The sequence below is a fragment of the Rattus norvegicus genome, chromosome 16 (assembly GCF_036323735.1).
Source record: "Rattus norvegicus strain BN/NHsdMcwi chromosome 16, GRCr8, whole genome shotgun sequence".
Classification (NCBI taxonomy): domain Eukaryota; kingdom Metazoa; phylum Chordata; class Mammalia; order Rodentia; family Muridae; genus Rattus; species Rattus norvegicus.
In genome coordinates this window covers 53,901,509-53,915,226 of record NC_086034.1, presented here as the reverse complement: position 1 = coordinate 53,915,226, position 13,718 = coordinate 53,901,509, and the positions used below count along the sequence as shown (strand labels likewise).

General features: G+C 44.6%; 1 protein-coding gene across 14 annotated transcripts in view; it reads left to right on the top strand.

The window, feature by feature from the left end:
• The window catches only part of Fat1 (FAT atypical cadherin 1), a 119,417-nt gene extending 113,949 nt beyond the window's left edge, over positions 1-5,468 (top strand). For 7 of the 14 annotated variants that reach the window (XM_063275780.1, XM_063275783.1, XM_063275777.1 and 4 more), the window contains 3 exons: positions 868-927; positions 3,036-3,071; positions 4,042-5,468. In XM_063275780.1, the coding sequence (XP_063131850.1) occupies positions 868-927; positions 3,036-3,071; positions 4,042-4,670 (725 nt within the window). In that variant the 3' untranslated portion in view covers positions 4,671-5,468. 14 annotated transcript variants of the gene reach the window in all.
• Positions 5,469-13,718: the final 8,250 nt, after the last annotated feature.

Genomic DNA, 13,718 nt, shown 5'->3' with positions numbered 1-13,718 from the left:
CTCGCTGAAAGCTCTGAGGGAGGTTTTGGTTTCCTTCTTTCTCGGTGCCTAGAACTCACTCACTGCCTGGTAATTAAGGCCTCTGCTTCCACAGCTCCTTTCAGTCCCTGCAGGACCTGTGGTCAGGATGCCAAGCTGCACAGGGGCACAGCTGAGACAGCTCCCTTTGACAGGTCTCCCCAGTCCCCTCAGCCCACCCAGCTAATGCAGCCAGATCTCTCTGCCTCCCCCTCAGGCGAGCCCTCATGACAGCAGGCAGTGTGTCTTGCTCTCTTCTGTTCTCTTGCACGCATTAGATTCAGTAGTCCTTAGATCTCAGGATTAGAGTGTGCTGACTGTTTACGTGCACTGTTTATGTTGGCGTTGGCATTTTAAAATAACAGGCAAATGAAAAAGGATTCTATGCAGCATCTGCGACATGAGAAATACATGCTAAGCAACAGGGACACGATCAGTCTTGGTTTTTTGACGTACATAGATCTCCCTGACTTGCCTTATTCTCAGACGATATTCCAGTTCCTTTGTCCAGGAGATGCAGATCCGAATTGTTTTTTCCCGCTATACACTCCATAGCTATAACTGTGTGAAACATTTAGCTAATGCTTCTCCCCTAACTTTTACTAAAACAGTTATTTCATTCACTTGACTATTAGCAAGCCTATAGCTTGATTTGAAATGTCCTGAGACCGGTAACTTAGTGGGTAGAGTGCAGGGGTCATGTATAATTAATCTAGTGGTCTCAAAGCATTCATTTCAAAGTTTTAAATTAGGGGAGAAATTGCATTGAATTAAGGAATTTTGCTTCATGTTCTGTTTTCTACTAACTAAGGACTTTCCTAATTGGCTCCTTTTGTGCCTTTTTACAAGCTTCCATAGTGACTGTAACACACCTTGTCAACGCTGTCGTTGACACGGTGAATAAAGAAGGTATAAGTGTTTGTGATTTGTGTCCGTGGTTTGCGGTGACTGTAAGCGGGGTGCTGTGCGTCTGTCTGCCTATTGTCCTGTTATTAAAACAGTTCATCCTCTGGGGAGGTTTGGTGGCTTTCATTTTGGGACATTTCTGTTCACAGTGTAAGCGCGTTGTGAAAATACTCGTGTGTATGTCTTTGCGTTGCTTGTTTTAAATGCTATGGGTTGCTGCTGAAGACTTGGGGCTGGTTACCAGCACGGATTTCCGACCGAGTCAGTCTGTACTGGGCCTGAGAACTTTCACTTTTAGTAAATGTCCAGTTGATTTGGATCTAGAAATTTCCTGATGTAGAAAAAAAAAATCACCACTTTCAAGTTACTCACCCAGGACCATCAGAACGCACACACAGGGTTGGTGAGATGGCCCAGTGGATAAAGTGCTTGGTACACAAGTGTGAGGACCATGGCTTAGATCCCTGGGACTCATGAAGGAGGGTGGCCACGGTGATCTGCTGATAACTCCTGCCTTGGAAGGCAGAGGCAGAGAATCCTCAGAGAGAACTGGCGCTAAGACTCTTTGGTTGATTGGCCCTGCGTAAGGTGAAGGGGAAGCTGAGGATGAGTCCCAAATATCCACCATGGGCCTCCACATGCACACACGCATGCATGTGCAGAGTGCCCACCACCCGTGAAAATGGGAAAAGGCAAACTGCGATCAGACAGCACTATTGGTAGACACACGTGGTTCTTCTGCAAGGACACCTCAGCAGGCACCATTAGGTGGAAGAGGTGAGGCTGTCTGCTAGATTTGGAGGAAAGGTAGCAGGAGGACAACTGACTTCAGTGGTTACAGTTACTAAGGGACTTAATCTGTTTTCTTAAAAGTACCGTGTTTTCACTTTGGGAATCAGAATGTTATCTATATTTTGTCTGCCCGATTTTAGCTGAAACAAGATGACATTCCACCATCTTAAATATTGATAAGTTTAAAAAAGCAGAAATTTGAAGTCTCCTTGGTGTGATTTCTACTGATTGATTTTTCTTATCTGAAGTGAATTTAACGTTGAAAACGCACATAAGTTTAAAGGGTTGTCAAACACTTAGTGTACAACAAAGCTTGCCGGACCTCATTTATAAAGGAATTTACTGTTATAGTAGATGTGTAAATGCTCCATAGATACCTTCTCTAAATACTCCTTTTACTCATATTTTTGAAACATCTGCCTTTTCCACTTTTATTTAAATTCCTACCAGAGGTATCAGTCAGCTATTAACTTGTCAAAACTTAGTTTATTGTCCTAGTTTTCAAGGACATTATGGGGCACAAAAACCTCTGTTTAGAAAAGTGGCCACAGTTCTACCACGGCTAGTCCTCTTACAGTGATGATGACTTATCTGCGGGCTCACACTTGACCCACATTGCCTTGTTCAGTTGTCACAATAGTCTGAGATTTTCATCTCCTTTCTTACAGAAAACCAATCTGAAGCTTAGCCAGGCTGAGCATCCCGTGGCCCTGAGATTTCTCTATTCATTTCCTTGGGCTTGGGGCCAGAGTTCTGTGTGTAATGTGATCACTGGGAGAGAGGGTATAGTTACAGAGTTGATGGGAAGAGGTCATGCCATACAGGTAGCAGTTAAGGAGCTCGCTAGAGAAGGGCTACACAGTAGTATAAATATAAAAAAATCATAGTGAAGTGGATAAGCTGTTGGGATATGGTCAACTTTTGGTTGTCAGTTTCTCTGAACTTACACTTCTGAAGGTTCTCGTGTGTGCTAATGTGTGTGTGCTCATGTTTTGAGATTGTCCCTTAAATAGCCAATTTATATATATATCAGTACCTGTAGTTTATAATTTTCCTAAGGCAGTTCCGTTTCCAGGATTCACAGCAAAGCCTCTAGTTTATCACCGCTCATCTCTTTCCGTGTCTGCATCCCGTTTAGTTTGTACAACATGAGTTTCTCATTTGTGATCATTAGAGAGAATGAGGTAAAGACAGCGTGTCCGGCCGCCTGGGCCTTCACAGACACATTATATTGTACCATGTGCTTTATCTGTGTTGTCATTTCAGCCGTCTGTTTTAATTACCGATGTTTTCTTTTCTTTCTACTCTGCCACCCAAAGAATCTTTGGCTGCTCCTGACCTCAGCAAACCAAGAGGTGACTTATGCATGCCAGCCGTCCATTAATAACCACTAAAAGTCATTGGTAGAGGCCCGACCAATGACGACGTGCTTCACCCGGGTGCTTGATGCTACAGCAGTGACTAAGCCCACCGTTCTGCACTGCCTTGTAAAACGGATTGCCTAACCTTCCCTCGGCTCTCACAGAATTTTTAAAAATCCTACAAAGAGAGAAAAAAAAATAACACCTACCCTTAAGTTAGGCCTTGGTTTTCTTTAAAGCACAGCAACAGAAAGGTGGCCTTTGCTTACCGTTCAGAATGACCCTCAGCCCTTTGAAATGAGAACAAAGATTGTCTGTTACAGCTCGTCATGACTTTTTCTAACCTTTATGTGGTTATGCGTCATTTGATTGAGGGACATGGTTTGTTTCGTAGCCTGTATTAAAATAACTCACTGTTTTATCCATGGCTAATAAAACCAATATAACTGTTACTGCTACCTTTACTACTGAATTTAACATGTTAAAGGCTATTTTTATTATTTTTAGATTTGCCTTAATTAGTATTTCTGGAGGACAGGCTGCACAAAGCCCAGTGATGTTTGGAATTTCCCCCAGTAGAGACCTTCAGTTTGAAAGCCCCTTACTAACTTCCTGTACCGCCTTCCTATGGAGCAGGGTCAGCAGTTACAGAAGGAAAGTTGAAGTGTGGTTAGGGTTGTTTATTGAAAAAGAAAAAAGAAAAATCCTGCATGCGTTCTAAAATGGTACAGCTGCTTCTGTCGGAACTCTGTTGCCTTGAATTTCAGAAATGTACTAAAACCACAAGTTCACATTCCGGAAATAGTCACTGTGTTGGGGTGGGGTTTGCGGGGCGAGTGACCGGCTTGGGATGAATGCACACATACTTCTGTGTCTTGTGCCTGATACACTGAGCTCCCCCCCCCACCCCGAGGCATAGAAGCTAAGAGGAACAAACTAAAATCTTGTTTTCTTTTCTACCAAGGGTACCACTGGGATACATCAGACTGGATGCCCAGTGTTCCTCTGCCAGACATACAAGAGTTCCCCAATTACGAGGTTATCGATGAGCACACGCCCCTCTACTCAGCTGATCCAAATGCCATCGACACTGACTATTACCCTGGGGGTTATGACATTGAAAGTGACTTTCCACCCCCACCAGAGGACTTCCCTGCACCCGATGAACTGCCACCATTGCCTCCAGAATTCAGCGACCAGTTCGAGTCCATACACCCACCCAGAGACATGCCCGCAGCAGGTAGCTTGGGGTCTTCCTCCAGGAATCGTCAGAGGTTCAACCTGAATCAGTACCTGCCCAATTTCTACCCCGTCGATATGTCTGAACCTCAGAAACAAGGCGCTGGTGAGAACAGTACCTGTAGAGAACCCTACACTCCCTACCCTCCAGGGTATCAAAGAAACTTCGAGGCGCCCACCATAGAAAACATGCCCATGTCTGTGTACACCTCTACGGCTTCCTGCTCCGATGTGTCAGCGTGCTGCGAAGTGGAGTCTGAGGTCATGATGAGTGACTACGAGAGCGGGGACGACGGCCACTTTGAAGAGGTGACCATTCCCCCGCTAGATTCCCAGCAGCATACGGAAGTGTGACGCTCAAGCTCCTCCCCAAAGTGCCTGGACTCTCATGAACCTAGAGATGCTATCTGATATCCACGTTGTTCTTCTGCGGCGGTCTTGCCTGCTTCTCGATGAGCTGCGGTAGGCACGGTTGCACGGAGTCACATGCCTCTCGACGTGTTAGCCATTTCCAGTGTCCTAACTGACTGTGATTGACCGGGTTTTCATCCCCTGTCCATCCTGAGCATCTTTGCGTATTTAGATTTGTCTCTGTTAAAAAATGATGAAACAGAAATCGGTCCTGTCGTCTTGTTAGCATGATTCATGTATTTATATAGATTCGATTATTTTAATTTTGTTTTCTTTGTGTAAATTTTATGTACAGATTTGATTTTCCCCCCCATAGTTTTTTACTAGGTTTTTCAGGACGCATCGCGTGTTTGTTTTCTGCTGGATCTGTGTGGTGTTAGCGTCGTCGCCTAGCACCGATTTTCTGATGTAACCAGGGTTTCATACCGTTCTTTCCCACTGAAGTATGACATTTCATTGACACATTTCGGTCCAGTGTAGCTGTACATATGGGGTGAGGACAACCTGTTACTGGACATGTCTTAAATGGGTTGCTGTATTCGGATTATAAACATTTTTCATTATTGGAAAGTGTAAAGGGGACCTTCTGCATACCTGTTTAGAACCCAAACCACCACGACACGGTTTTTATAGTGTCTGTATATTTGTGATGCAATGGTCTCGTAAAGGTTTTTACTGAAAACTATCATTAGCCAGCCTTTCTTACTGACAATAAATTATTAATAAAATACTTTAGCTTTACTGCCTGGTTTTCTTCTGCATTTAAGTTACTGTTTATGATTACACCTGGTAAATTGAAATTTGGGGGATCAACATAGATGTAAAGTCACTTTTGAGTTGACAAAAGCCAGGCCAGGCTGTCTGTCTGTCTGTCTGTCTGTCTCTATATCTATCTATCTATCTATCTATCTATCTATCTATCTATCTATCTATCTATCATCTGTCCATCCATCCATCCATCCATCCATCCATCCATCCACCCACCCACTAGGTGGCAGTATATGGCCAATAAATGTTTTAATGAGCGGCTGGGTGTTCCTTAAGCCCTATCCCAGCTTCCCTAGTGTTGAATTCTAGTTGCCTACAAGCATGCCCAGTTGTAAAACACATGGATTGTGTTTGTGTATGTGTGTGTGTGTGTGTGTGTGTGTGTGTTTACAGTCATGTTGTTTAAGACAGCTGACAACTAAAACTATCCATCTGTGACATCCAACCCTTTGAGCTGCTCTCAGCATTCTCGTTTTAAATTTTCAAAGTACTGTGCTGTGCCTACTAGCACTGTACACTGTTCAGTCCATTACCATCTTGGCGAGAAGCATGGTGGCGCCCAGGCGGACTTGGCGCTGGCGAAGGAGCTGCGAGGTCTCATCTTGATGCACCACGGGCAGTAGGAGAAGATTCTGTGCCACACTGGCCCTAGCTTGGGGCTTACACTTCGGTGGGGAAAGTGGGGACCACTCGGTAAGATATAAAATAGCGTATGGAGCGGTGCAGAGGAAGGAGACATTTTGATGTGCAACGTGGCGTGTTGATGAGGGAAGAAGAGGCACGTTGAGACGCAAAGCTGTTAATGAAATCCTTAGGTGGCTGAGGTGACCATGCCTGGGACATGAGTATTCCAGGTGGAGACTGCTTGTCTGTCAAACCTGGAGCAAAGCTGGAGAGAGTAAAGCGCGCTGAGGTGGAGTCCCGTCTCCCCTCTGCTGCTCCCGCCCTCTAGCATCTGTACCTCTGGGATGCTGAGCCGCCCACCGCAGGGGACCAGGGATTCCAGGCTCCATTCCTCCTTTGGTCTTTCAGGTTGGCATTGCTGTTGGTTCCTGGTTTATTTCTGTTCATAGCATCAATAGGCAGAATCGGAATGGACCGGTAGACATGACAACCTCTTGGGCATTTTATAAAGCTCTCCGGAATAAAACTAGCCCATTTTAAAGCTGCCGTTCTATAATTACTATTATTTTTTTCGGTTTAGAAAAATAAATGGGGGGGCTGGAGAGATGGCTCAACGGTTAAGAGCACCCGACTGCTCTTCCAGAGGTCATGAGTTCAATTCCCAGCAACCACATGGTGGCTCACAACCATCTGTAAAGAGATCTGATGCCCTCTTCTGGTGTATCTGAAGACAGCTACAGTGTACTTATATAGAAAAATAAATGGTTTGGATGTATTTGGAACCTGCCCTCCACCCAGGCGCAGCTGTTTCCCACGTGTATTGAGTTAACTTTGTGGTTGTCACCAAAGTGTGGTACACCCAAACTGGCGCTTGTACGAAGCTTTGGGCCCTGTGTGTTCACTTCACAGGGTAAGATCATTTTCCAAATACTATCTATCCTAGGGAGCTGCAAAGTAGTTCTCTGTCAGAAGTTTGCCATTCACCTAGCTGCTACTTTGAAGACATTTTTTTTTCCATTTCTTTCTGGCACTTTCAGCATTAACTACTTTAAATATTAATTTTTGCTTCTCCAAGACAGATTTCCTTTGTTCGGAGAATGTTGCCTGTAAGGTGAATTCCAATAGTCTAGAGTTTGAGCTTCAACAAGTATCCTGCTGCAAATTCTTCAGCACTGAGAGTCTCTACCGTGATGGGGTGGCAGCCTCTTCTCCCTTCTCTTTCTCTGAGAGAACAGCCCAGCGGGGGCCAGCAGGGCAATCTCTCTGCGATAGACTTTTGCCAAAGAGTGCAAGAAAATCCTACCCTCTATTCTCCTACTGAAAACAAAACAAAACATTTTTTTTCAAGATGTATTTCAATGAAAATAAAACCCAGGCTGGAAACGAGTCATTTTTGTGCTATTAGCTTTAATGTTGATTTCATTTCCAGGAGCTTGTGGACAAGGTAAGTTTGGGGTTTGTCATCCATGAGACCTCTCAGCAAATTACCCTGACCCTCCATTCATTCCACTTGGTTTTAGCGAGTGGTGCCCTGTGAACTACCTTTGCTGGCCGGCTGCGGGGAGAATATGTCTGCCGAGTTCGGCTATGGAGACTGGTAGGGAACTCTGAAGGTCACCGGATGGTTTCCTCTACCGCACATTCACTCTGTGTGCTTTGATTGCTCTTCAACAAAGACATTAGGTTCACTTTCAATTAGTGCACCAGCTGAGGGAAGAGTTGTTTGCCAGAATTTAATTTCCTCGCTCGCAGTTTACAACCTCTGCTGTGAACAGAACGGACTACTTGAATCGAATGAAAATGGAGAGCTGTATTTTTTTTTCCAAGAAAACCCCAACGCTCACGAACACTTAGGCACCTCAATGCCCCTGTTGTGGTGCTCGGTGGACATGTATGAAGCCACCTCTCCAAATGATGCTAGACCCTGACGGGAGGAACATGAAAATGTCACCAGATGCAGTACATCTTGCAAAGTGCTAATAGTGTCCGTGTGTGCGGACAAGATGGTGACGAGGAGCCATTTTTCTACATCGTAGCCATTATCCAATTATCTCGCGGGGTAAGATGTAATTGCCAAAGTGCCTAATGACTATGACTTCAGTTCATTGTAATGTTTATGGGCCCTAACCAGTAGTTTTGATGCAGGGATGCGCCTCTCCTGAGCACCTGTTGACCTCCAGTCAAGCACTGCTACGTTCTCAAATCCAGGGTTAGCCTGCCCTGCAAGTCAGAGCTGCTGATGATAAAGTCACATGTTCTCGTTTCCGTGACTGGTGTTTATATATTTTTGTTTCAAATTGGATTCTCATATTCTTTTTTCGAATATATATATATATATGTATATATGTATATATATATACACACACATATATATCTATAGATTTATGTAATGCATCATGTTTTGGTACACGTAGCTTTGATACACATGTTTTGATACACATAGTAAAATGTTTACTTAGTATTCAAGCAAATTCATATTTCTCATAAATTCCTGTCAGCTCACAAATGTTACGTGCGTGTGTGTGTGTGCGCGTGTGTGTGTACATGAGAAAGGTACTAAGCCCTAGGCATGGTCGCACAGTACTGTAGTCCTGGCATTTGGGAGGTAGAAGCAGGAGAATCCACACTGTTGTTCATCACCAAAGGAAGTCAGGACAGGAACTCACACAGGGCAGGAAGCTAAAGCTGGTGCAGAGGCCATGGAGGGGTGCTACCTACTGGCTTGTTCATCATGGTTTGCTCAGCTCATAGAACCTAGAACTACCAGCCCAGGGATAGCATCGCCTGCAAAGGGCTGGGTCCTCCCTATCAATTACTAATTGAGAAAATGTCTAACAGCTGGATCTTATAGAGGCATTTCCCTCAACTGATGTTCCTTCCTTTCAGATAGCTCTGGTTAGTGTGCCAAGCTGACGACATAAGAGTAGCCAGCACAAGTATCAATTGTTAGGGTTTCCTTTTGTATAACAACAAGAAGAAGATATCTAATTGTTTGGGAAGTGTTTTAATAAAATACATTTATTTAATTTTTTTTTTTTTTTTGGTTCTTTTTTTCGGAGCTGGGGACCGAACCCAGGGCCTTGCGCTTCCTAGGTAAGCGCTCTACCACTGAGCTAAATCCCCAGCCCCCATTTATTTAATTTTTAAAACCGAAGAATGACAGTATTAAGGAAATTAAGGCATGGGACAACTAAATGTATCACATAAGCAACAGGCAGACTCTTCTGCTAAAAGCACCACACAGGAAATTTCAAGCAGGGAGTCTGTATTTGCAAATTGATGATTAGCTGAGGCTTAACTTAATTTTTAAAGAGTTTTAATGATTCTTATTTTTTTTAAAGATTTTTATTTATTTGCCTACATGTATGTCTGTCTACCATGTGTGTAGATGTGCTCTCAAAGGTCAGAAGAGGGCCAGGGTCTCCCAGAACTGGAATTACACATGGTTGATGAAAATTGAGCATTGGTCCTCTTTAAGGCTTAATTTTGTAAGGAATAAGGCCTTTGGGCATCAAATTCTTAACAAGTTTAACCTTCCCCCAAATTATCAGTCTTTCAATGAAGGCAATTTTCATAAAATTGATAGTTTGGAATCCTGCATTTTATTGCACTCATAAATAATGATCTTAATGCTCCTTTGAAAATTATGAGTGTATATGTGCACACGCATGCACGCACGCACACACACACACACATTGTTTGCTATACATGACATACTTGTGTAAGCATGTGTTGCTAATATGTGACGGGCAGAGGACAACTTTGTGGAATCAGATCTCTCATTCTACCTTCATGTAGATCCCAGATGGCAAACTCAGGTCACCAGGCTTGGCCAACAAGTGCCACTAACTGCTGAGCTATCCCACTGACTCAATATGGAAGCATTTTAAACACCTATGTTAGTGTCTCCTCTTGCTAGTAACCCCACCCCCACTGGATCTACACCTTATGTAAGGCAGACGCTGAAAAATACTAGCGTTAAAAACTTGGTCTTAGGAGGATTCTGTTGATGAGTACTTGAGCGAGTATTTGTGGAAGACAGACTTCTCCAGCTCCAGAGAGAGCTAGGCGGAGAGAAGCTCGCTCACCATGTGCGACACAGCTGATCAAACGCTGACTCTGGGTCCAGTGACCCTTCATCTCAAAAGATGTACAAACTCCGATTCCCTCCGTAAGGGCAAGCGATGTCTTATTACACACAGAGTCTAGTAAGGGATATTTTGAGTGTTTATGCCTCTGTGTGTGCACGTGTGTGGGTGCATGCGTGCATGTGTGCGTGTGTGTGCACGCGAGCATTGTTCTATACATGGTGCATACAGTTTCCAGATTCCTTTAAGGCATATTTTGAAATCTGCAGGCGACAGCAGCCCATGTTTAGCTCTCCTTAAGTGGCCTTTGGATACCAAGCACTAAGGCAAGCACTGCCCTTCCCAACTCATGCCAGCTTTCGGAGGATGGTGCATCGTTCTCTGTGACACTTCCAACAGTTTTTCAACTGCACCTCCCTGTTGGAGACCCTGTCTCAAACCAAACAAAGCAAAACCTTTTATCCTATTTGTTGCACGACATCCATTTTCGCATTGTGGCTAGAGCCCAAGATCCAACTTTTCGTTCTTTGGTATCGAATTAAATGTCTCTGATTTGTGAGTTGAAGCTTAAAAAAAACACTCTTGGAGGAGCAAAGCCTAAGATAGCTAGATGTTGACTGACATATCTGGTCACAAGCACAAAGTCGATAAGTGAGGCTCAAACTGTGAACCTGCAAGTCAGATGGTAGGAGGCCCCCTGTCCCCTCTCACCCATCCCTGACCCTCTTCCAGTTTTATCTCAGACAGTTATGTAAGATTCGGTGAAGTTTACTTTTAGAATTGTCAGACTCATCTTGAAAAGAAAAAACTTACCAAAGTTAGTGTCAGTGAGAGTCTTACATCCTCCTGAAGAGGCGTCCTGATTTCAGGTTTTACACTTGGGTTTTTTCACTTCTTTTGAATCATTTTTTGTGCAATGTATAAGACACAGCAGGAATTTGGTTCTCTTGGCATCATTGACTGAACAGAGTGTCTTTTTCCATGCGTCTCCTGGTAGGCACATGCTTTAGAATGGATTCTGTGTTGTAAGGTACCACGGGCAACATAAAATTTTATTTATAAACCTTGTGAAAAAAACAGGTTCCTCTTGCTGAATCAGGTGATGAAAGAGAAAGACAGAAAAACCCCTCTCCAATAGAGAGCTGTGAGTGCATATGAAACGACTTTCAAGACACCAGAGAGACGCAAAGTAGCACGGCTCTGAGATTCCATCTCGCCGCAGTCAGAATGACTGTCATCAAGACAGCACACACTGGCGATGAGAGGGGTGGGAGAGAAAAGGTCCCTGGTGCAGCCATTGTGGTTATTAGTGTGAAAGCTCCTCACATCCTAAGACTGGAATCACCACAAGACTCAGCTACACTGCTCCTGCACATGCAACCAGCCTGCGGTGGCGGCTGTGACTGTTTGGTTTTTAGACAACGTCCCTCTGTGCAGCCCCAACTCTCGGGGCGCTACAACTCAGAGACCTGTCTGCCTCTGCCTCGTAAGTTCAGAGACTAAAGGTGTGAGCCACCTCCATGCTCAGCCTCCAAAGGGCTGTACATCCTGCCACAGAGATCCTTGTACATCCGTGTACACTGCTGCTCTTCTCACAGTAGAAAGGGAACGGAGTCGGCTTACATGTCCGTCCACAGAAGGGTGGATAATGGGAACGTAGAACATCACCACAGGATTCTACTCACACAGAATTCAGTATGAAGTGGGGGAGCCGGGGGCTTGGCTCAATAGCTAAGAGCACTGGCTGTTCTCGCAGAGGAAGAGCAAGTGGGCTTGGTTTGCTCCCACCAAAATGGGTTTGGTTCCCAGCCCCCACATGGCAGCTCACATCTCTCTTTCACTCCAGTTCCAGGGGGTCTGATGCTTTCTTCCGGCCTCTGCAACGCCAGGTGAATTTATGGTTCACTTACATATGTAGAGGCAAAACACTCATATACATGCAATAAAAATAAAAAGTAAAAATCTTTTAAAAAATAGAGTTATAAGAAAAAGGATGGAAGTAGGAAACATTGTTTTAAGCAAGGTGAAGGCCCAGGAAGACAGATGGCAGGTGGCCGGCCACGTGTTCTCTCCTAGGTGACTCCCAGCTGCTAATTGTTAAGTACGTGCGTGCGCCTGTTAGAGGGTAAACGGGGGTAGAGACCGAGGAACTGGGAAAGGGTCCACGAGATGGGAAAGAAGAGACACTTTAAGGGAGGGTGTCGGGGAAGACAACGGAATGCATGAGATTCCAAAGGAGAAGGGAATTCCTGTGTGAATGTGAACAGCAGTGTAGTGAAAACAGGGAGGTGGGAGAGGAGTGGAGTGTGGCCGTGGACCAACCAAAGCAAAGCTTACAAATCATACAAGCTTACAGGCTACTTCAGAAAAACCGTACAAATAAAAAGAAACCATTCTTAATTCTTAAGCAAATTCTCAAAAGAACTAAATTTTATCTTTTAATGAGGAGCGTCACAAAACTGTAAAATATGAAAGCTAAGGTTACTGAAATTCTGAATAACAAGGCTAGGCTTACTCTGTACCAAAACAACGGTGACAGATTCCATGGTGTCTACACCACGCCCTTACCTGTGAACTTAAGCTACACGATTATAACCACAGTGTAGGCAGTATCTATTGTTTTCACAACTCCCCCCCCCAAATTATAATTATTTGTTCCTTATGGCAAAACTACATCTTGATGACTTTTCAATGGCTGTGGTAAAACACCGTCACCACAGCATTGTCTAGAATGAAGACTCTGTTTGGGGCTTACTCTCCCCATCACCATCATGGCGGGAAGCAGAGCAGCAGGCAAAATGGCAGCTGGAACAGCAACTGAGGGCTGGCCTCAGGAGCCACAACCAGGAAGCGGAAAGGGTGCACTAAAAACCATGCATGGCTTGGGAAACCCCAAAGTCTGCCCCCAGTGACATACTTCCTCCAGCAAGGCCACACCTCCTAAACCTACCCAAACAGTATTACCAACTGGGGATCAAATATTCAGACGCTCAAGAGTACAGGGAAGGCCTCATTCAAACCAACATGGTGGGGGGGTGGACAAGGTCTACCGTGTTCTTTAGGATTAAAAGGGAGTGTCCAGAGTCAAATTCACAATTCTCATCCTCTCAGCTAGCTTCTCCCACACTTTGCCTCAAGCTGCCTTAGCTTAAAGTGCTGGAGATGCTGAAGCCCCACCCCTTGTCCCCACTCTGCCCCTGCCCTCATTCATTCATTCTATTCATCATCTGGCTCATTCACCTCAAGAGCGGTGCTCACAAATATTAGCTTAGACTGCTTTCTCTTTACCCAGTCAACATAACCGTGAACAGAAGTTACATATGGGAAGCGGTGGCCTTCCACTGAGAAACAGTTTCTCAGTGTAGTTACAGGGTTTCATGCGTGGAGCTACGGAACAATCCTTTATTAAAAACCGAACCATGGGGCCGGAGGAGCAGTCCTGTAAGTGCTTATGCGACATATAAGAAGCTCCTGGTTTCATCTCCAGAACTGCAGAAGTCTGGGTGTGGTG